Source organism: Actinia tenebrosa, unplaced genomic scaffold, assembly GCF_029948245.1.
Source record: "Actinia tenebrosa isolate PJP-AT-01 unplaced genomic scaffold, QUT_ActTen_1.0 PGA_scaffold3__52_contigs__length_22856419, whole genome shotgun sequence".
NCBI classification, from domain to species: domain Eukaryota; kingdom Metazoa; phylum Cnidaria; class Anthozoa; order Actiniaria; family Actiniidae; genus Actinia; species Actinia tenebrosa.
In genome coordinates, this window is record NW_028292580.1 from 15,040,033 (window position 1) to 15,063,057 (window position 23,025).

At 35.2% G+C, this 23,025-nt stretch overlaps 1 protein-coding gene across 3 annotated transcripts; it reads left to right on the plus strand.

The window, feature by feature from the left end:
- Positions 1-346: 346 nt before the first annotated feature.
- LOC116298821 (potassium voltage-gated channel protein Shal) lies at positions 347-22,240 on the plus strand. 3 transcript variants are annotated; one of them, XM_031707384.2, is made up of 5 exons: positions 347-461; positions 4,236-4,307; positions 17,144-17,334; positions 19,583-20,486; positions 21,720-22,240. In XM_031707384.2, the coding sequence occupies exons 2-5, from the start codon at positions 4,282-4,284 to the stop codon at positions 21,961-21,963; spliced, it is 1,365 nt and encodes a 454-aa protein (XP_031563244.1). In that variant the 5' UTR covers positions 347-461; positions 4,236-4,281; the 3' UTR covers positions 21,964-22,240. The 3 variants fall into 3 exon arrangements, with proteins under 3 accessions (XP_031563244.1, XP_031563243.1, XP_031563242.1); XM_031707383.2 differs by lacking the exon at positions 347-461 and adding an exon at positions 3,110-3,172; XM_031707382.2 differs by lacking the exons at positions 347-461; positions 4,236-4,307 and adding an exon at positions 10,610-10,853.
- The last annotated feature ends 785 nt before the right edge of the window (positions 22,241-23,025 follow it).

The window sequence follows — 23,025 nt, forward strand, 5'->3', positions numbered from 1 at the left end:
CCTCATTTTGACTCAGTCTTGTTTTCTTTATGTATAAATAAACATTTAAATTGAGTGAATGAATTATGACCAAATTTATTTTTTAATCTATTATTTAAACAAAAAAATTCAATTTTTCAGTTTCAATTTTCAGCCTTTGTTATTCATTTATTCAATCATATAGCGTAGTTTACAGTTAGTTTACGACAGGTACTAAAATACACCGGCCCAGAAAGCGTAACCACAATCCATTACTTTTATTTATTCAACAACCATGTAAGCTCGTGGCTTGCTTCCAAAGGGGATACAACAATTCGTTAAAACATAAATACTCAGTGAGAGACGTACTAGGCAATCGTTGTTGTCTTGGTAGAGATTTTTTTTGAAAAAATTTGAGCTAAATACCGAATCAGTTCGAGAGTTCGAAACTTCATTAGTCCTTCGTATATATCGTACGGTCAAGTTATATGCGAGAAAAAAAGGTAAGAGGCTTCACTTGTTAAAGAAACAGCAAAGCGACGGCCATATTGGATTTCATCATCCAACATGGCTGGCTATCTTCGTAGCGCTAAAATCTAAGTATGGTTAGCATCATCCATTATCACTGCCTATTTTGTTCCCCTTGTGAGCGCATTATTGGTTATTGTCAAACACCTAGAGCGAGCGGGCATTACCTCACATTGCCGGGCGACAGTTTTTTATTGATTTTATCAGTACCTATATGATGTGAAAAAACACTATCACAAGTCATCATCGATATGATATGGCAAACACTTTTTTTTGTTGATTGAAAACTATAACTCCGCTCTACCATTTATTTGGTTTTCCAAATCGTTAAGTTTTCTGTTGTTATATCTTTTCAAAACTTAACGACGTTAACCGTTGCAAAAATAACAGTCTTGTTAATGCCCATCCAGTAATTGCTACTACTATATGAAGAATGAATCATGCTTAATCAGTAGATTTGGACAGCTACGAAATACTGAATCTAATGCATGTAAGATATAGACAATTTAATTTAATTTAATTTGCCAAAGACAGCATTCAAGTAGTTATAACTTGATTGCTAGCAAAGATGCTATAAGCTGTTAAGTACTGAAATAAGCTGGATGGGTTAATTACAGCAGGTGCTACTCAATTAAGAAAATCTTTACACCACTTTTTGTTTTCCCAGCTTGTGCATTAGACTGTATTTGCCTATACATCCATAAATAAATCGATTATTGCTGTTATTGCTTTGTTTTCGATAACCCGCTCGTTCTACTTTTCGTTACATATTGCAGCATCTTGCAATCCTATTGCCAGTGTATCACCCCTCCAACAACGTTTCTCCTAATTGTAAGGCATATTTTTCAAAAGCGCTTGGGCACATTTTTCATTTTATTTCAAGGAGCCAAAAACTGTTGCTATGTACTGAGATCGCGAAGTGCAGTGTAAAACATATAATTCAGTGCAGAGTTCAGTACAATTATCACTTCATACTTGAATATTTAAAAGCTTTGAGCAATATCTTTAATTTTTCACTCTATTAAGGTTAAGTTAAGAGTATGAATAGCTTCGCACTTTTGAAATATAGGTAAAGCAGCTTGTAAAAAGTACTGAGTTGATCCGACTAAAACTGAATTAAGGTATGATGATGTATCTTTAATTGACTCGATGATGGGATCCAAAATCCATCGCATATGAATAAACTTCTTATGATTTTATAGTATTGTCACGTTATATAACTCCACGATGGTATCAAGCATGAGCGATAACAATCGTCACAGCCTATGAGTACTGATAGGACTGAATAATTGTTCTGGAGATATTCAACGCGAGTGCGAACTGTACTGTACTGCAATTTGCCCAAACCTTTAATTTTTTTTGGAATAAATCAATTATTATTATTATCATTATTATTATTACTTTATTTTAATTTTATTTATTAATTTATTGCAAATATATTTAGATATTGTATATTTATAATTATTATCATTATTACTATTCTTGCACTGCAGGAAATTTAAAAAATGGAACATTTCAGTTCATATTCATAAGTTTGGGCTCCCGTTGATAGCAGTACTTTCGTTACTGAAGGGAATACCCTGCTAAAATAAAGCTTTTTATTAATTCATTCAAGTTACGAAGCCCTGAGGCTAAAACGAGAAAATTCAAATTAAATGCAATGATGGATTTGAATAAGAATATTTTAGCAATAGGAAGTAATTCGTTTGAGTAAGAGAAAACTAGGAAATGAAATAAAAGCAGAAAGCAGACGAACAAAGTAAGATTAATAAGACTTAAATTTGAACATTGTTACAACGTACTTGGAGTAACAAATTGTGGAAGGAAGTTTGGACTGAAGTATAGTTGCAAATGAAGGTTTGTTTTCGTTTTTACTGTGTAAACATCGCAAGCCGGTAAAGCAATCCATCGACACATACTGCAAAAATGATCAATTGTGTCGTCTGATAGCCTCTTCTTATAAGAAAAGTCTCCTAAAATCTTTAATTATTGGCTTGAAGTTTAAATCATTTCATGAATATTTTTTCAAGGCTGAGAAATTTGACGTTTAACTTTAACTTTCATTAATTTATAATGTGGCGATTTTTGAAATTTCCATGAACATCAGCTGATAGTGTGGGTTGAAGTCAGCTCTTCAAACAATGATCAATATTTCGAGTGCTTTATAAATTTCATCTTTCGCATTAGCTTCACTTTATCTTCATTAGACGACCATAGTAATTCTATCGACTTAATATGTCTTTACATAGTGTTATTATTCCCACATTCGATAAAAACAAAATGAAAATTGGAATGTTTTGCCTAGGTTGCCTATAGTTACGGAAAACATCACAATGTCAAATGTTGACTGAAGAGTGGCTTTTTATACTTCAAAATGAGTGTTTGCTCTTTATATTTCAAGCAAGTGAAAATTAACTCAATAAGCACGCAAAGATTTAGTCTTAATAGAAGTTCGGTTTTAATAATAGTGTCCCATTTACTGTTCTATTTAAGATTGTGTTCACTCTTGAATCTTAATATCTGACAAAGCGCTCTCAGACAAAATTAGAGGTAGTGACGTCAGTAGCCTCAGCTGGAGTCAGTAAAGTCTTCAAGCGGCGGTTGAATATTTCATTAGAAACACGGCTTATCGTCGTAGTTTCCACAGAAAAAGCGATCACAACCAGCTTTAGTAGCGGCAGAAAAGGTAAACAAACTCTAAGACTGAGTTAGAAAGACGGCCCAGCTTGTAATTCTAATTGCAACCCACTTTCAATTTCATTACATTATTTTTCGTTTCCACTTTATTTCGGCCAAAGAACAGTCTAGCGTTTTTAGAGCTTTATGCCCTTCTTTCAGGACATTTTTGTCACTTTGCTAGCTTTAAATCGTTCACCAAAATTCCAAGACTCACACAATGGTCTGAATCGAAAATACTACTTGGCTAATTTATATTTTATTCTACAGCTTGACGATATCCCATCGTTCACGAACTTCTTTCCTAGCTTTAGGAGATTTCAATATATGAGCTCGTGTTTATGATTCATTGAAAAAGTCTTAAAGATAAAAACGATATTTGTATTTTGTATGTTTAATGTTGCGACATATGATTTTGCTTGTACTATCGTATTACTAGAATACTGAAATAATATTATGGACGAGAAGAAAAGTTGAAAAGTTTACAATGATAATAGTTCTCATTTTAGTTTTACCAAATCCAGAGTTTGCACTTTGCATACAAATGTATATAACCTAGAAGCCAGTTTAAGCTTTATTACTTATTTTTTAATTGTTTTTTTTTTTTGATTACATCTGCGCCATTTCTTTATTTCTGTTTTAGTATATCATTGTATAGTGTTTTACTTTCTACTTTACTGCAGTTGGATGCATTTCTTTTTTTCGTCATAAAAGTATGGCTATCGCAGTGTTCTAATTCTTGGACTGTACAGTCCTGCAAACTTACCCACGTGATTTTAGCTTATATTCTTCCTAAAAAAAGACATTAACATGTGCTTTGCTTTTCTTTTTCGAGCTCATTTTTATTTTAACTGTTTTGCTTTTAGTTTTCACTTTCACATGGAATGTTCTAGCATTCTCTTCCATACCTTTGAAAACAAAGACAAGTTGACAACTAAATCCTTTTCCTTGATCCTCTAATACAATTAACGTTAAAAAATGATAACGGCTTACATATCTAAAGCACGTTATCTCCAAATGACCCTCTATCAAGTCACCAATCTAACTGGTTAATTGTAAACAACCTTTGATAGGTAAATCCTCTTCAAAGTGCTGAAGAAGAGACCCGCAAGGACTAAAATGAAGCTCTTGGATATTTGTCGAAGGTAAGACTACATTAAAAATGAAAAGAAATTTTTAACATAATTGGAGGTTAAATTTTATAGTGTATTTTGTGGGTGGCTTGTTTACATGAATTTTGTATGAATCCGAGATACCACGCTCTTTTGATTAGAGTTCATGAAGAGCAACAACTTCATAATGATTGACATTGCCTGCGTTAAATTAATTGCAAACCAAATGTGAAATGCGCAAAATTGGTCCGGATTACTGCATGCGCGCGCAAAGTTCTCGCCAAATCAACAGAGTAGAAATGCACTTTGTCGCAGAAGTCTTTTGTGATCTTCGCATACATTAATGTAAAATTTCAACTTTTCTTTAAAAAAACAAAAAAACAAAAACAAAAAAAAAACAAAAAACAAAAAACAAAAAAACAAAAAACAACGAAAAAAACAACAAAAAAAACAACAACAAAACTTCGTAAAATCGAGACTGTATTTTATACTTAAGGGGGATTCGCTCCCTCCCTTTCTGGCACACACCCACCACCACTAATTACTGTCATCGGTGCTTTGTATTAATGCATTTAGATAGAAAGGCTTATAGAATAATCCTGTAAACAACACTGGCCGGAGCTGACCTTCGAACTAAGGTCACGTCCACACTTATGAGATCTCGAAAAGCTCAGTTTTTGCCGAATGCGTTATATCGAAAGCTTCCAGCGCGCGCGCGTTATTCTTCACGTTTTTCTTTTAATAGTATATGCGTCTTCGATGAAAAGGCTTAACGGTTTTGATCGTTTTCATGTGATCGCATGCGCAAGACGCATCGAAAATTATACGTCGGTATTTAAACGCTTTAGTTTGGATGGGCATTAGGGTATCTATTACTGATTTAAACTACGCATCTCGGTCTGGCTTGAACTCCTGGTATTTCATTGCTTTGTGGGTAGCTTGATTTATCATAGCTGTAGAACAAAATAGATCCATGACGACAAGGTACACTAATACTTGTGATACTATCTAAAGATATAATAAAACATTGTGCTCAGTCTAACGAGAACGATTTGCACGAAACTATACCGTGTAGATAGAGCAATATAAAAACTATCTATTTAAGCAAAAATTAATTATACATTGCATAGAAATTTAGATCTATTGATCGATGAGCTAAAACTGGTAATGAATAATGTATCTTGGAACACAACAACAAAGAGATAACATCAATTGTGCCGATACCCGACCGAATATATCTGGTCAGTGGTTGCATATGAATAATGGAATGATTACATCCATATACAGTTTTCGGCCTTAGGAGTCATCATCTCATTGTCATGCGAATAGATTAAACATAAAACTAAAAACGCGCTCGGGAGCAGTAACGTTTAGCCAGTCGTTTACGTTGCATTCTAAAAACAAGTAAATCCGTAATTAAAATCATCACAGTCGACAAAAATTTTTAGTCATAATGAGTGATTATTTTCGGTACGAACAGCATTTCTCCCTCCCGAGTTAGCCCGGAACGTTGAAGACAAAAACAATGAGAAGTTTTAAAAAACTTCTAGTTCGTAGCTGGAAAGAGTTTTTCTATGAGTAGATTCGTCGATGCTGGCTGTGATACAAAGAACATTGGTCTCCGCTCCCGCCGTGTTGCCTGACGATCTATCTCAATCAGTTGGTTTCATTAATTATGGTCCCTAATCTTTCAGCCGGGGAGATTTAAAGCAATTCGATTGGCTCGGATATCTCTGAAATTTTTATAGGAATGCCTATGTAATTGAAGTGGTTTATTATCGAGCAGACAATCAGTGTGTTGAGTTAGGAAATCATCATCTAAATCTAGACTCTGAGGCTAGAGAATTCCATTGGAAAGTGCGGGAAAAGGACAAAAATGAGTGATACAGAAGAGCAAAGGTACGAAAATGATTTATCTTATGAAAAAAGGGATGAAAAACTGACGTTTCTCATCCGGCATGTAAATTTTTAATTTAAAATTTCTGACTTTTACTTAACACTCTCTTCCTTAAACCAAATCCCCGTGCTAGCCTTGTGACTGTATGGTTAACCATAGTATCATTTAGCTCTTATTTAATGTTTGTAGAATTGCACCTCCTTTGATATAATACATACAAACCGATTTTTAGCTATACACTGACTTGCGTCTAAAACCAACACAGTCCAAATATTGAAAGCTCTTACCTCTATACTTACTAATATCTAAAAACAAAACAGTCCAAATATTAAACGAGTTCATATCTACTCACTTTGGTCTATAACCAACACAATAAAAATATCGAAAATAGGTTTTAAGTTGAATGGAACTATTCAGAAATTTGAGACATTTTTGACAATTCTTTTGTTCCTCTGTTGATCATAATAAGCACATCCTTTTAAATACAAGCGTTTCTATTCTTTCTATAAACGTTTTCAAAGTCTCTTCAGTATTTTATTTAAGACTATTATTAAGATATTATTATTATTATACGGGCTAAAATTTTCTATTCGTGCAGACTAGTATTACTATCAAAGTAGTAATAGTCCGCTTTACGGCAACTCACCTCATTACAATATTGCCGGAATATTGTCTTCATATTTAAGCACCCATTTCTAAACCGACAAACCTACCTAGTAATTCATATCATTGCATTATTATTAAAGAAGTACAGATTGCGGGGTGCGTGACGATTAAATAAACAAGTTACAGCGCTTACGGTGGAAATCATGATTGCAAGCAGTTGATTAACTTTGCGTGATCGAGATGTAATTTTTGAAAAAGTTGTATGCCGGATGGTTATAATGAATTTTCGTCTCAGACATGTTTATTTATTAAAATACTCCTTGAAAATCTGCTATTTAAGACCGACTTCTTACCAAAATTATGCACGCGCGGTTTCCGATTACCATCAGTTTGCGCGCCAGTTTTACAAATCCTGTTCGGAAGAAATCTTTCCGATGAAAAAGAGTCTTTCCTTTTTTGCATCGCAGTTTTATTTGTCAGTAAACTGAGATGGATAACCGATGAACTACACAAGGGTAAAATACTATGAAGTTTTATCTCTGACCGCGGAGTAGTTGCAGATTCAATACTGAAAAACCTCAACGAAAAAGGCCAATGAATAAGATCAATACTCGCACAGAAGTTCATGATAATTGAACTAAAGCCGAGTTACAACTCTAAGAAATACTTAATTCCTAAACATTTGTGAGACTACGTTGCACATGATCAGAATAAAATATATTTCATCATCTGTATACTGTGAGCATGCTGAAAATAGCATAAATATGTAATCCGACAGTGCACATATTCAGAATAACATATATTTCATTGTCTGTTTGCAATCTCGTACCCAGAGCCTGCGTTTTTTCTGGCCTGCGGCGAAGAACAAGGGCTATGACATAATCCATTTTTTGAGACCAGGATTTCTTGGACTTCCGGTATAGAAACGCAGGCTCTGGGTACGAGATTGTGTTTGTTTGGTGTGCGCATACTCAGAATGACATTTCTGTGTAAGCCGGCAGTGCGTGTGTTAAGAATAACATATATTCCATTGTATGTTTGGTGTACGCATTCTCTAAACGACTTGCATGTGTATGTCGACAGTGTCGACAGTGCGCATGCCCAGTAAGAAAAATATTTTATGGGCGTACAGTGCGCATGCTCATGGTAACTACATTTCTTCATTTCTTTGACTGCAATTCTGTGTGCATCTCAGAATGGCATACATTCGTAAGCCGATAGCATGCATGCTAAAAATGACAAACTTTCAAGTGCCTATACTGCGCATGTTCAGTGCAGGCTGTGCGCATGCTAAGAATAACATAAACATGTAAAGCGACAGTGCGCAGCCTTAGAATAACATATATTTCATTTTTTGTAGACTGCGCATGCTCAGAATGACAGACATTTTACACTGCGCATGCTCAGAGTTATTACATACATTCCATTGCATGCAGATCGGCTGTGCGCAAGCTCAGTGATACTTATTGATCAACTATCTATTACATTTTCAGAACAATTTTCCAATTACTGTTGCTTTTAATTTTCAACACATCAAAAAATAATGATCGGAATAATAATGTAGCTGTAAAAACAATATTATTGATTAATTATTAAAGCTATACTATCAGAAAAACATGTATGTCGACAGTGTCGACAGTGCGCATGCCCAGTAAGAAAAATATTTTATGGGCGTACAGTGCGCATGCTCATGGTAACTACATTTCTTCATTTCTTTGACTGCAATTCTGTGTGCATCTCAGAATGGCATACATTCGTAAGCCGATAGCATGCATGCTAAAAATGACAAACTTTCAAGTGCCTATACTGCGCATGTTCAGTGCAGGCTGTGCGCATGCTAAGAATAACATAAACATGTAAAGCGACAGTGCGCAGCCTTAGAATAACATATATTTCATTTTTTGTAGACTGCGCATGCTCAGAATGACAGACATTTTACACTGCGCATGCTCAGAGTTATTACATACATTCCATTGCATGCAGATCGGCTGTGCGCAAGCTCAGTGATACTTATTGATCAACTATCTATTACATTTTCAGAACAATTTTCCAATTACTGTTGCTTTTAATTTTCAACACATCAAAAAATAATGATCGGAATAATAATGTAGCTGTAAAAACAATATTATTGATTAATTATTAAAGCTATACTATCAGAAAAACATTTTGCCAACACCAACCTATTAATACGTTGATGACTTAGTCCTGTTGTTATCTTAATGTAGAATGCATTAAGAGCTCGAGGATTATTCTCCGCAATTATTGTATTATTTATTTCTTAACTTTTCATTATTTTTTTTGGTTCGGTTCGTGTATGGTAGAATGTTCTAGATATATAATGATCTGCTTTTCAGATTGTGTAAAGACGAAGGCGGCCACAAAAGACGTGAAAATCGTTTAAAACCGTGTATACTTATTCTGATGCAAAGTGCAAACCTTGTTACGCACTTTGCTTCTTTTTTATATTTTTTTATTTTCATTTTATTTTTGGTAGTTTTCACTGTACTTCTACTTAGCTGGTTGACAATTCCATTTTGTTTTGTCCTCCAGATTAACATTAATTCCAAATTGCTGAAAGGAATCTATAACATTTAATATTCAAACTTAATATAATGGTATTATAAACCTCGTTAGCTTTGAAGGTTCTGTCGCCGCCTTGAATTTATAAAACTGCAAAACTGTTGTTACGGTGAGAAATGTTTGCATCTCAACAATACTAGCTTTGCTTGAAATTGGGATTGACTTTAATAATTATTTGATTAAAAAAATGTTATTTCATTTTAGTAAATATTTACTTCAATGTTGTTCACAGATAAACTATCTTTTATATTAAAAATAAATCTATATTAGTCTCTCTCCCATTATTGTTAACTTTGTGATAAATAGCGATAAAATAAATCAATGTGGTTTAAAAGATTAGCAAGTAAAGTACGAAAAAAAACCCTGTGAATTCTTATAAAAAACATTTCAAAAAATATAGGAGTTATTTAAAGCAAAGTTATTAAATATTCAGTACGTTTTATTGATATATAAAAACTTTCGGTGTTTAAAAGTCTTTGCCCGCCCTCCAGATATAGACGAATTGCTTTTTCATTTGACAGGCCAGGACAGGATAATAATGAATTTCTTAGTAACTAGGATATTAGGAAAGTATTTCTTGACATTTAGTGCCTATAATCTATAAATATTAACTAGTTTCGTTGAAGTAAAAGGTCTTTAAAGTTATAATTTATCATAATATAATAAAATCTGTCTGGAATGGTTTAAGGATAGTGACAAATACGATGTAGGGTCTTGAGGGTTTTACGTTGGCGCGACAAAAGGGTGGAAATCATCCTTTAGGATTTTGAGAAAGATGAAGAAATTTCGTTTGATATAAAGTTAGCCTTTCGACTTTGGGGAATTTTAAACGACGTGTGTTTAATTGAGGGAAAATCTGCACTCAAGAACCCGCTTTAATCATTAATCTATCTTTGAATAATATGATAATGAGTGGGAGAACGTAAAATAATCAAGTAATAACAAAAGAGAGGGAGAAAACTTTTATAGGAAAAAATGAGACCTTGGTTCCGAAATAAAATTGAAATAAAGAGAAAAAACAAAATTAATCACCTTGTTTTATTAAATAAAAAAAAAAACAAAAAAGGAGCAGTAGGATTGTTACAAAAAGGTGACATTCACCAGCGATACCCTGAGGCACAAGCAAATCATAATGATTTTTTGACGTACACAAATCGTAGTTAAGGAACAAATAAACTGATTAGAAGATTCTTCAAACAGTTTGCGTTTATAATACGAAGAGTATTCAGCACTGAGGTCCCCGATCTCGATCCGGAAGAGGCTGGCGATAAGATTGCTGCTTCCGCTCCATTCGTTTGGACATACGAGCGATAATATGCAAATATACAAGGACAAAATTAGAATTGGCTGAATATATTATCCAGAGGAAACGTTAAACTGATAACACTAACGCAAATAAAGCGGCATAAACGCTTGGTCTGTCCAACGACGAACATGGACTTCTTTAGTGGCAAGAAGGCTTTATCCGAAGGAGACTCATATGCTGGCGTCGATGAGTGAGTAACTTAAACTTGAAATTAATAGGAATTATTACAAAATTGAAGAAAAAGAGAGCGTTTGTTATCTTAGAATTCTGTCACAAAAACTGTACAACTACGTATTATTTATTTACAAGAAAGATCTAGATAAAAGAGCGCAATTGTTATGTTTTCCTCAGAAGTTTTTTTTCTCGAGGAGAAAGATTATTAAATTATACTCATTGTGAAAGTCGCTCAAGTCTTTTATTTCGATCCCCAGATTCATTGAACGGCGGGTTTCGTAACTGATGTTCGCATTCCCTGCTGATTTTAATTGTGCAAATATTCCTCGCCGTGAGATATCCGCAAAAGTTTGCCTTCCTAAAGTGATAACAGTTTTTTTTTCTTTTCTTACTTCTAACAGACGTCTTTTATTTTTATTACCGATTTCTTAACGTTCGTAAAAATTAACTAGATCTCGAGTTAGAACTTCTTCTTTCGTTATAATAATTTTAAAGAAAAATTGACCAGTTTCAACCAAAACTATATTTGCTTTCTTCAGCTTTTTCATTTAATAACGAAAAGAAATTCCATATTTTACAGCTTTTATATACCGAAAACAAGCAGTACAACGAATATCACTTTACCACACACACAAAATACAATTAATATGACACTCAGATCAAAGAAAATGAACATGGTTGCGTACACGGACACTTTGTTTAATCAAGTTACAGCCCATAACTGTTAAGATTTACTAGTTTTCTCGTTTAGAACGAACTCAGAATATTAATATATGGATTATGAGCACTTTGGCGGAAACGGATGAAAGAGAAATCGAAAAAAGGTGTTATGTGTTTCAAACTTTGCTTTGTTCACTCTTTCTGCCATTAGAGCCAATTATCGAATCATTCGTTATTTCGAAAGGAATCGGTTACCAATTCATTAATACCATGACCACAATTTATTTATTATTCTTAATGCTTGATGCCAAACCATGTGTGCGACGTATGAAGATAGAGAGAAGAGGTGCTTCTTGACAGACTTCACTGAGTAAACTTGATTCAAGATTGGTTCTTAAGAGACTTATGGGCCATCGTATAGATTAGTGATAACTAGATGAGTGTGTCCAAGGTAAAAAAGTAAATTGTTGATAAAAAGTTCGGTAGTTCGGTTGGTGTTTGGATGGTGGTAGGTAGATAAGTATCATAGTTAAGCAAATAGCGGTTGGCGGTCAGACATCAGGTAGGTAGGTAGGTGGGTAGGTAGGTAGGTAGGTAGGTAGGTAGGTGGGTAGGTTAGGTAGGTAGGTAGGTAGGTGGGTAGGTGGGTAGGTGGGTAGGTAGGTAGGTAGGTAGGTAGATAGGTAGGTAGATAGGTAGGTAGGTAGGTGGGTAGGTAGATAGGTAGGTAGGTAGGTAGGTAGGTAGGTGGGTAGGTGGGTAGGTGGGTAGGTGGGTAGGTGGGTAGGTGGGTAGGTGGGTAGGTGGGTAGGTGGGTAGGTGGGTAGGTTGGTAGGTAGGTAGGTAGGTAGGTAAGTAGGTAGGTAAGTAGGTAGGTAGGTAGGTAGGTAGGTAGGTGGCAGTTGTTAATCTTTGGGATATATATTATACAGAGAGGAGGCTAGTAGTTCGTCAGATTATCAGGTATTAAATTAACTATTAGGCCCCGTCCACACATATCCGAGAATTTTTGTATCCGCAAAATTTTACGAAAACGGATACGTGTGGAAGGTGAAAACGATTCGAATACGATGCGTGTGGACGCAAACATTTTCGTATCCGCAAAAAAAAAAATTTGCGGATACAAAAATTTCCGGATACGTGTAGACGGGGCCTTAGACTAGAAAGTCTCAGTGTTAGTGTGTTTCTAGCCGTAACCAAGTGACTTAGAAGCTGGCAGGACAGTATGTCAATGAGTAAGACAGTCAAAGTTGTAAAAGTGTTAACCAAACTGACAGACATCTAGTTGTGAGACGCCAGAAAACCATGGGTAAAAAAAAACAAGCGACTGATCGACATTTCAAAACAAGTACTATTTGCTTGAAAGCTTCTTACGAATCAATTGCAAGATGTCATTAACACCCACCTACGCGTTTCCTTAAAAAGCCGAACCCGAACGACCAATAGAAATTATACTGATCAGCATTGCATATACAGTATATCTATCTTGCATATTAACTCACAACACAACCGCCTACTCCCCCTCCCCCCCCCCCCAAATGCACCCACTCATTTTTGATTCATAGTAGCTTTTCTGTACAATCCAGGTCCTGATATGATTTTTTATTTGAACACCAGAAAGATCAATCAAACCTGGTGCGCACAGTTTTTTTTAATCATTTGGCAGGCACTATAATTGTTTTCGCCATCTGATTTGGTTGAGGAAGTGTTAGTTTGCAGTAATACATCACGTAAAGCTGTTTTCAAGTCATTAGGGTTAAAGAAATCTATTTTGTTTTAGCGGAAACTAATTGATATTGAGGTCGTTCCCACGTAAATGAAACTTTCCCCATTGCACCTGCCTATGATGACATCTTTTCTGTTTGCTTAATGCGATTTATTTCTGTATCAGGACTATCGATGTCAGCTTCCTAATGGTGTTTACCATATAGTAATTGTTCTTGACTTTTTTATACTTGCTTTTCAATATCATAATAATTTCGGGAATTTTTTTTTTTTTTTTTTTTTTTTTTTTTTGCTTAGTGAAATTTGATACAATTAACATATCAGAACATACCAGCAAAAAAATATTCCATATATATGTTTTATATTCATTGCAAAAAGGGTTTTCATATAATTTTGTAGTTATTTTTCCTCATTAAATATCGGTAGGACTTGAATGATCTGAGCCAAGTGTAGTTCCATAATAAAACAGTGTACGTGAGGAAAGACAGCTTAAGCAGAGGAAGTGTTTCCATGAAAGATAATGAATATGTGCTTCCAGGCGCTTTCAGCTAAATCTTCCTTCCTCGCATGTACCCTCTGGTGAGATGATGAACTGATGCACGCACTTGCTTGCCATGACTTTCTTCCGTTTTTCCACCGAATTTGTATTCATTCTTTTGCGCCTCGAATAACAAACATCTTTTTGTTAAGGTAAAAGAGCTTTATCTAATGTAAGCTCGATGAAATTGAAGAATAACGGAGTAATGATAGTAAATTTAGTAAAAATAGTAAAACGAAGGGAAAGGTTTTTCATTTTATCCAAAACCAATGGAACCGGTTCATCTCAAAACACTTTCCAAACACCGTACCAAGACGCATGAAATCATGAAATAATGGCGTTTTGTTTTGTCAACGAATTTGATTAATGCTCATGAATTAATCCTATGTCATATATTTTTCATGTGCTTATTTTTGTTTTTATTTCCTTAGTTTTTTTCCTGTTAATAAATTAATAATTCACTAGGCAGCTGTGATTTTTTTTGCAGTTGCAAGTTGTTGTTGATGTTATTGTTGTTTCTGTTGTGGCTGTTGTTGTCGTTGTTGTTCTCGTCGTCGTCGTCGTCGTTGTAGCTTTTGTTGTTGTCGTTGTTGTTGTTTGTTGATTTTGTGTTCAGAATCCAGAGGACGGTCATTCTCTACTACAGCATCGGAGCTTCAATTCAATTTTTTTCAGTCCTCCAATTAACTTACAAGCAAAAGGAAATTTCCTCTTTTTTTCCTCTTCCTGTCATCAAGGAAACAGCTCTCTTCATTATTTACATCATCTAGCTTGTTTGATTACAATTAGTTCTGTCTTCGAGAGTTTGCGCGACTTCAGTCGTCTCTTTTCAAGATTGTTTTTAACTGATTGCACACTTCAATTATGAAGCTAAACTCATGAAGCCGGAATGCTAACTGACATTACGGAAACATTTCGAAAATCTAATGTAATACGATTAACGTTGAGGTTTAAAATCTAGCAACCTTATTTAAGAGAATATTTATTCAGTTGGTTCTTAGAGATAATAGCAGCTTAATATAAGTATGGCATGGAAACCAAGGCCTTGATAAATATACCAACACTGTAAATCCTCGTTCGGGGTGAAGGGGATAATAGATGTAGAGGAGAGGAGGGGAGGGGAGGGGAGGGGAGAGAGGAAAACTGAGAGAGGAGAGAAGGGGAGGGGGGAGGGGGGAACAAAGCGTCTTACAACTATTTTGTCACCGAGGAGGACAGAGTACTGGGAAGGAGTCAAAAAAAAAAAAAAAAAAAAAAAAAAAAAAAAAAAAAAAAAGAAAAGAAAAGATAAGAAAAGAAAAATGAGGGAAGAATACGGGGTCAACAAACCCCCATGGACCTCCCCCCACCCCTCCCCCCCAGGTAGTGGAACATCTAGACAGACATGCCAGAATCTCAAAGAACTTTCGAAGGCTGGGTACGACTCACACACTCTACTTGTTATTTTTTCATTAAATTAAATTAAAACTAATTAACGAAAAAACAAGCATCTAATTTAATACAAATCCTACGGAACTTCTTCATTCTACAAATCAAGTCATTTTCAGTTTCCTTACTGAATAATATCAGTATTGAGTAATTTTGTACGTTTGGGTAATAAGTATTTGTATTTTCGTATTCACCACTAAACTAATTTATTTAATTAATGCAATGGTATTCATTATTCATGCAGTAGAAATAAGCATATGCAACGTGTCAGTTCAATAACAATAATAGCCCAAAAAAGTAAAGAGTAAAAGACCTGAAAAAATTTGTTTTAGTTGTTTCTGAAAGCGGACACTACGAACAACGAAGACTCAATACTAGCTTGATATAGTTATAAAATCTTAAAAATTCATTTCGTGGATCGATATCTTAAATTTCTCTAAAAACAAACCTCTAAAATTGTATCCTCATATTGTGAATCTAAATTTAGCTTACTTTAAAAATACCAAGGAGATTTTGTAGCGCGATAAGAAAGAAAAAAGATTCATTCACGACAAAGTTGATAAAAATTTAACGCAGAATTAGATTTGACCTTGAAAAAAACTCGATACTAATAAGCATCAATTAAAACCGCTTCGACCACTTCTTAAGGAACGGCTTTAAAATTAAAACAACTCGTTCAGACAATCAAAAAATGTCATTGGACTAGTGTAAGACAGTAGAGTTTGTCGACGACGACGGTTAATATCTTGAAGGATAACATCTTACGCATGGGGGCTAAAAGAAAATTCAAGGTGAAGCAAAGGTTGGTACGAGTTAGTAAAGAAAAATAAATCCTTACGGACTTCGCCTTAATAAGGTAGTATATAACTATAGAAATGTCACTACCGGTAATTTGTGGACGTCATACGCATGCGCGATAAGTCGTTTATTTTGAAAGATGGACTAGAGCTATATATATCTTTCTTCTTTCCGTTTGAAGTAGTATTTTTTTTGTGCGAAAAATAGCCAAATTTGAAACCAGAATCGATTAGGCTTCGTGATAGACTATTTATAAATCAGTATTTAGATAAATATGACGAGGAAAATGTATTTATTTTATTTTATTTCTATTTAAATCAATATTTATTTATAGAGGTAGCACTAGCACTACTTTGTTACTATATATAGGACAATGGCTAGATCTAGATGGGGATTTCCAGGCTTCGCTTGATTTTCTAACCAAGCTTAACCACCACCATTTATAACACTTACTTAACTGTTGCAACACTCATCATCTGTGGTTAGTTCATAAAGAGTACCCCGCTTGATTAGCACGTAAACCTGACGACTTATTTCAATTCTTTTTAGTCAAAATAGATTCGATATTAAATCCGATACAGCTTTAATTTTAGGTCGTACAGTAAACAAACTCTTGAATTGCCATCTCAAATAAAAATATTTCATCTTCCTATTTATGTATATAGCATTCAGCCCGACTGTAATTTCAGATAAATAGTATATAATAAATAGATATATTTGCTATTTACAAGTTCAATTTCAAAAGACAATGTTCAAATTCTATTATAATCAATCAATTGAATTGTTTGAAGACCTTGTTTCGCTTCTGAGAGGCGAATAGTATTATATTAAATAAGACTATTCCGCTTTCTTTGCTAAGTTTATTTTGAACGTTTCTTCAATAGAAAAAGACTGTCGTTTATGCGAACGCTGGGTATTGGGTCTGTTATGATAAACTTCATCAATTGTGCAAAATATACCACGGAGTTCCAATTTGCAGTTTTGTACCCACACAACAGGAGATGGATAATAATAATAATCCTTTCTAATAAACGTAGCCCAACACTATAAGCACTTATATTTGGGAACTTTAGCACTCTCTTTGAAGCTTAGTCAGATATTATGGAGAGTTTAAGAAGAATTGGAACCGCGTTCTCAGCTCTTTGTCGTCGTTTCAGGGATGGAAAAGAAGGGAAGATAGATCAAGAGATACTGGAGCTGATAGCAGAACGGGCAGCAAGAAAAAAAGCAGCTTTAAAAGAAAGAGAAAAATCGATTCAAAGAGCTCAAAATCGACGCTGTCTGACAACGATCAATGTTAGTGGACAAAGATTTGTCGTGGATAAGGATATCTTCTCTCGTTTTCCAGGTAAATACTCTGTCTTAGAACTTAAATTATATTGAATTATTTTGTAGCTCGATGATATTTAAAAAAAGATGATTTTTTATACCTTTGAGCATATACGATAGCGTTAGGGCAATTAGTAACGAAAGCATCAAACATGTCAATGACATTACTATTCTTGGGTGAATCGAACAGATGGCACTGAATTGTTTGTTCCTTGTTCTTCTATATTTTCTCTGTTAACAAAAACACCATGGGTTGTGCAAAGATCAGTTAAAAACTTAAACAAGCTTGACTCAGATAGTCACCTTTGTATTTAGATCACACTGAGATCTTCAAATCCTTAGTTTCCAAATAATTCACAATATTGATGTTATTATTCCAACGTGCGCATTTATGACCAAGAAAAAAATAAGTAAAAATTGAAAGATTAAATGTATTTTTTCCGGCGATTCTTTCAAATCGTAGCCTTCAGAAAATATATTTTTTGAAATAGGCTAAATAGTTAAAAGTCTTTGACTCAGTAGAAGTTATCGAAGTCCACTATTATCGTTCGATTTTTATTTTTTTATTATTTTTGCACATACAAAATGTCTTAGATAAATGATAGGTAAATGTTATCAAATACATTCATATTCCGTTATATTCAGTTGATTGTTATTCAGATATCGATGAATTTTAAGGTCTACTTTTTAGAAATGCGGGTTTCTGTGTATCATCTGTGCATGTTTTCTCTAAAGGTAATAAATTATTTTTTTCCTACTGAAGAGTTAATAGAAAATTATGGAGCTTACCTCCTCTGTTAAGGCTGAAAGGTGACAAAGATATGCAATTAAATCTAAAGTCTGATGTTGGCTTGATGAAAATGGAAGTTATAAGGAAATGAAAGAAAAGAAAAGAGAGAGAGAGAAAGAGAGAGAGAGAGAAAGGAAAAAAAAAAAAAAAAGGAAAAGGAGAGAACAAATATATAATACAAAGCAATGAAAATATCCTATTTTGGATGGGTATAACTAAGGAATATTCAGTTCGCGATGCCATTTGACAAAGTATTCGGAGAGATAATTTGAATTATGCAAAATGTATTTTTCTTCATGGAGCATATATAAATATGTACTGAATAACAATTTGAAAAAAATAACCCCGCAAAACACAAGGAATAGATTATGAGATCAAAAACTACAATAACGTGTTTTCATAAGGGCTGAAGAAATATCTAAAATACTTTTAAGTATTTTAGATTGAAATATGGCGCCTCAAAAAATATGTAGATTTCACAAAAACTATCTTTGATAGAGCTGACAAGATAATAACATAGAAGACTTGGACCTTTATCTCAACTGAAAGAGCATTAAGTGTATTTATATTGTACTCGTCATTGAAGGTGCAGTGGTTTAGGTTAAAAAAGATTGAACTTAATAATAGATGAACTCTAATAAAAAAACGCGAAGTCGTGGTATAGGATTATAATATATGCAGTATGCTCAATGTACTTTAGGTCGTTTAGAGTGTGAGTACTCCAGCTTTTCCCTCCAGACTCTACCTTCTCCCCGCTCTCAATCTCGTACCCAGAGCCTGCGTTTCTTCTGGCTTGCGGCGAAGAACGAGGCTCTGGCATAATCCGTATTTTGGCGCATGCGCAATTTTCGGAAAGTGAGATATAAACGTTCAAAATAAGCAAAGTAAAAATTAAATCGAAGTCAAACTACAAAGTACAAATCATAGTACGAATTAAAAATCTGGGGGAAAATATTTTAATTTTTTAGCAAGTCTTTGAGTGCGTGCGCTATTATACCGGAAGTCCAAGAAATCCTGGTCTCAAAAAATGGATTATGCCAGAGCCCTAGTTCTTCGCCGCAGGCCAGAAGAAACGCAGGCTCTGGGTACGAGATTGGCCCTCTCTAATCTTCGCGCGCATCCACAGGAATCCCAACCAAAACATTCTTCTGAGACTGAGTCTGAAGTGAAAAGTGGGCCGCTCGCAGTCTATAGGCCGTTACATGATGATGAAAGACTGGGCTTTAATATGACGTAAGAAATCAGGCAATCAGGAATGGAAGTGAGCTCGGCTTGTTAAATAATGATATTGATAAAAAATGCGCGCACCTCAGTCTTGTGAATGAAACCGGTACCAATTGTTATAGCGTTCATCTAACTATCCTCATATGGGATTTCTCTGGTACGAGAAAAAGCATGTAATTCCTCAGGGAGCCCACCAAGAAGACCAGATAAAATCTCATTACCCGCCTATGATAACCATATTTTATTTTTTTAGATACTCTTCTTGGAAGCAATTTCAAGGAAAGCTTCTTCGATTCACAAAGGAAGGAATACTTCTTTGACCGAGACCCTGAAGTGTTCAAATACATCATAATATTTTACAAAACTGGAAAACTTCATTTCCCAGAAGAGGAATGCGCCTGCTGCTTCGACACCGAATGTCGCTACTTCGGTATTCAAACGGACATTATGTCTGACTGCTGTCACGAGCCTTTTGGAGAACAAACGGAGGATTTCAAAGAGTATTTACGAAGGAACAGGCCCCTGGAAATCCCAAAGGTCTCTGACAACCAAGCGTGCCTTCAGATACTACGAAGAAAAATGTGGAAAATCTTTGAAGATCCGGGCGGCAACATATTTGGTTTACTTCTACATTACATATCAGCCGTCTTCATCGTTGTCAGCGTTATTAGTTCTGTCGTAGAGACTATTCCATGTGGGATTCAAAAATGCGGCAAAAAGTACGCCAAAGAGTTCTTTCTAACCGAAGCGGTCTGTGTAACTCTCTTCACCTCAGAATACGTCTCAAGACTTTTTGCCGCCCCAAAAAGATGGGAATTCGTTAAGAAATTTCTAAGTATTATAGATTTGATAGCCATCCTTCCTTTTTACGTTGGCCTCATCTCGCCTAAAGCATCAGAGGGACCCTTCACTGTACTTCGAGTATTCAGGATCTTTCGGATCGTAAAAATGTCTCGCCACAGTACGAAGGTGCAGCAAGCGGGCAGCTCTTTGAGAGAAAGTTTCTCTGAACTCAGTTTTGTTTTTGTGGTGCTTGCTGTGATGATAATCATATTTTCGTCTGTGATATATTACGCCGAGAGCGCCTACCCTGATACGAACTTCACTAGTATCCCTGCAACTTTTTGGTATACCATTGTTACAATGACGACGCTAGGGTAAGTTGATCGAATTAACTATTCACAGGCCATTAAATTTCAACCAATTCCTATATTTCATCATTTAGCAAGACTCCTTCATGTCGCTTGGGCTCTTAATAATATATGTATATTTTTTCCAGTTCTAAACAACCCTAGCATGCTAGACTCATTTACTCAGGCATCGCATATTTGTAATTCATTCTGACATGTTAACCTCTGAATAAAGTATTTTGAATGATTCATACAAGTAATCAACTCTTCGTCAATTTAACCTTTTTAAGATCATCTGTGGTTGAGAATGGACCCCTTAGAGCGATTCCTAATCTGGCTTAAGTTCGAGCGGAGAAAATAAAATTTTAGATTTAATTCTTGAGATTAAAATTGAGTTGCACTTGAACCACTGCGAGGGGTCTATATTCTTATTATTCAGTACATCTGATTGTATTCATTAATAATAATCGGATTTGAGATTACATAAACCACAGATTGACGCAATTTGAGTTAAATAAGGGCTTACCTCTGGTAATCTTGAAGTATATTTTAAGAGTCAGCCGTCTTGTACTGAGTTGTACTGAGCCAAGCCTCTGCTACAAGGCAGAGACATCCTTTGAGAGACAGATATCACTCGGGATTTTAATATCATTGTTCTTTTTCAATGGCTATTGTAATGTAAAGTGTTTATTATCCACCATATTTTTCTACATTCCAATTCCTCCATGAAATGTAGACAATAAGTTTATTAATTTGCAAAGAATTATCTTTATCTAGAATTTTTTGGCTCTTCAAAAATCAGTCGCTCAACTCTACTTATCAGACAAGATAATTCAAAGATCTGTCAGAATGGTTTTCGTATCAGAAGAAATAACTAATTGATAGTTTAAAAACGAATGAAAAATCAAACTTGACTAAGCACCAAAGGCGCGCCAAGGCGTGTTAACAATGACATCAAGTCAAGGTCAAATCATAACACAACCATGATTTGATGCCAATAAGCCTTTTCATAGTTTAAGAATCGATTCCACTGCGCATGCGATTTAATCCCGAATTTCTCACCTTTTGTCTAAACCTTCTTTTGTTCTTAATAAAACAAAAGGTGAGAAATTCGGGATAAAATCGCATGCGCAGTGGAATCGATTCTTAAACTATGAAAAGGCTTATAAGTTGGAAGCTAGCTTTGCAAATTACCAGAAACAAATTCCATGAAAGGTGATCAAATCTAGCTCGTCTAAAGTTTCTATTGTTTCATTTCAGGTATGGTGATCTAGTGCCAGAGAGCATAGTGGGACGGCTGACTGGTGCGCTTTGCTCGTTAAGTGGAATCTTAGTGGTCGCTTTACCAGCACCTGTGCTAGAAAAGAACATGAAGAAAGCGAGGAAAGGTGAAGAGGACGATAGACTTCCATTAACGTTCAGAGAAAACCAGGAGACAGAAGGAGGCAATTCTGAAGTAGCCGAAGAACAATGTGAAGTGATGAAGTCTGATAATAGTAAATAATGTTTGGAAAAAAACCAAACAAACAAACTATTTATACATGAAGCCCAGAGAAAAATTTATTGATTGAATGAAACAGACTAAAAATGGAAAGCCATTTTAATGTTACTGCAGTGTCATGTACGTGCCATACTGAATGGTTTCTTTTTTCTTCAACCATTCAAATCCTAGAGAAACGTTGAGCATGTTCAATGTTGGCACATTAGACAAGCGCAGAGTCCTTGTCACAAAACTGAAATGCGCAGAGAGCCCTGGTCACAAAATAAACATGCGTAAAGAGCCTTTTTCACAAAACAGACATGCTTCAAGAGCCCCGGTCCCAAAACGGACATGCGCAAAGAGCCTTGGTAACAAAACATACATGTGCAAACAGCCTTGGTAACAAAACATACATGTGCAAATAGCCCTGGTAACAAAACATACATGTGCAAATAGCCCTGGTCACAAAACAGACATGCACAAAGAGCCCTGATCACAAAACAGACATGCGCAAAAAGTCCTGGTTAAAAAACAGACATGCGCAGAGTCCTTGTCAGAAAATATGCGCAGATGCGCTAAGAGTCTTCGTCAAAGGATAGAATGCGCAAAGAGTTCTTGTCACGAAATTGACATGCGCAAAGAGTCCTTGTCACAAAACAGACATGCGCAAGGTTTCCTTGTCGGAAACTAGACATGCGCATAGAGTCCCTGTCAGAAAATAAACATGCGCAGATGCGCTAAGAGTCTTCGTCAAAGAAAAGAATGCGCAAAGAGCTCTTGTCACAAAACAGACATGCGCAAAGAGTCCTTGTCAGATTGCTCAGCCATCCTCATTTCCTATGTTAGAGAGCCTCTTAGAGCCTATGCTAGCCCTGTTGGTCGTCTGTTCCGTTTTGGAAACAAGGGGCTTTGGGAATCTAACTGCCACTCTTTTTTTATTGGTTAATGCATCATTGAAAAGTCATCAAAACTGGAACGAGAGACAGTGATTTTTCGATTATCCTGAAGCGATGCGTATTCTTGAACTGTAGGTTTTGGAAGGATCAGGTTTCCTTGCAATAACGTTAGCAATGCGAAAAAACTCTA

Bases quoted from the DNA above. Each gene is read 5' to 3' on its own strand.
- LOC116298821 (XM_031707382.2), top strand. From the start codon at position 10,792: ATGGACTTCTTTAGTGGCAAGAAGGCTTTATCCGAAGGAGACTCATAT. The intron at 17,335-19,582 runs GTAAATACTCTG...TTATTTTTTTAG, and splicing joins TATCTTCTCTCGTTTTCCAG to ATACTCTTCTTGGAAGCAAT. The intron at 20,487-21,719 runs GTAAGTTGATCG...GTTTCATTTCAG, and splicing joins GTTACAATGACGACGCTAGG to GTATGGTGATCTAGTGCCAG.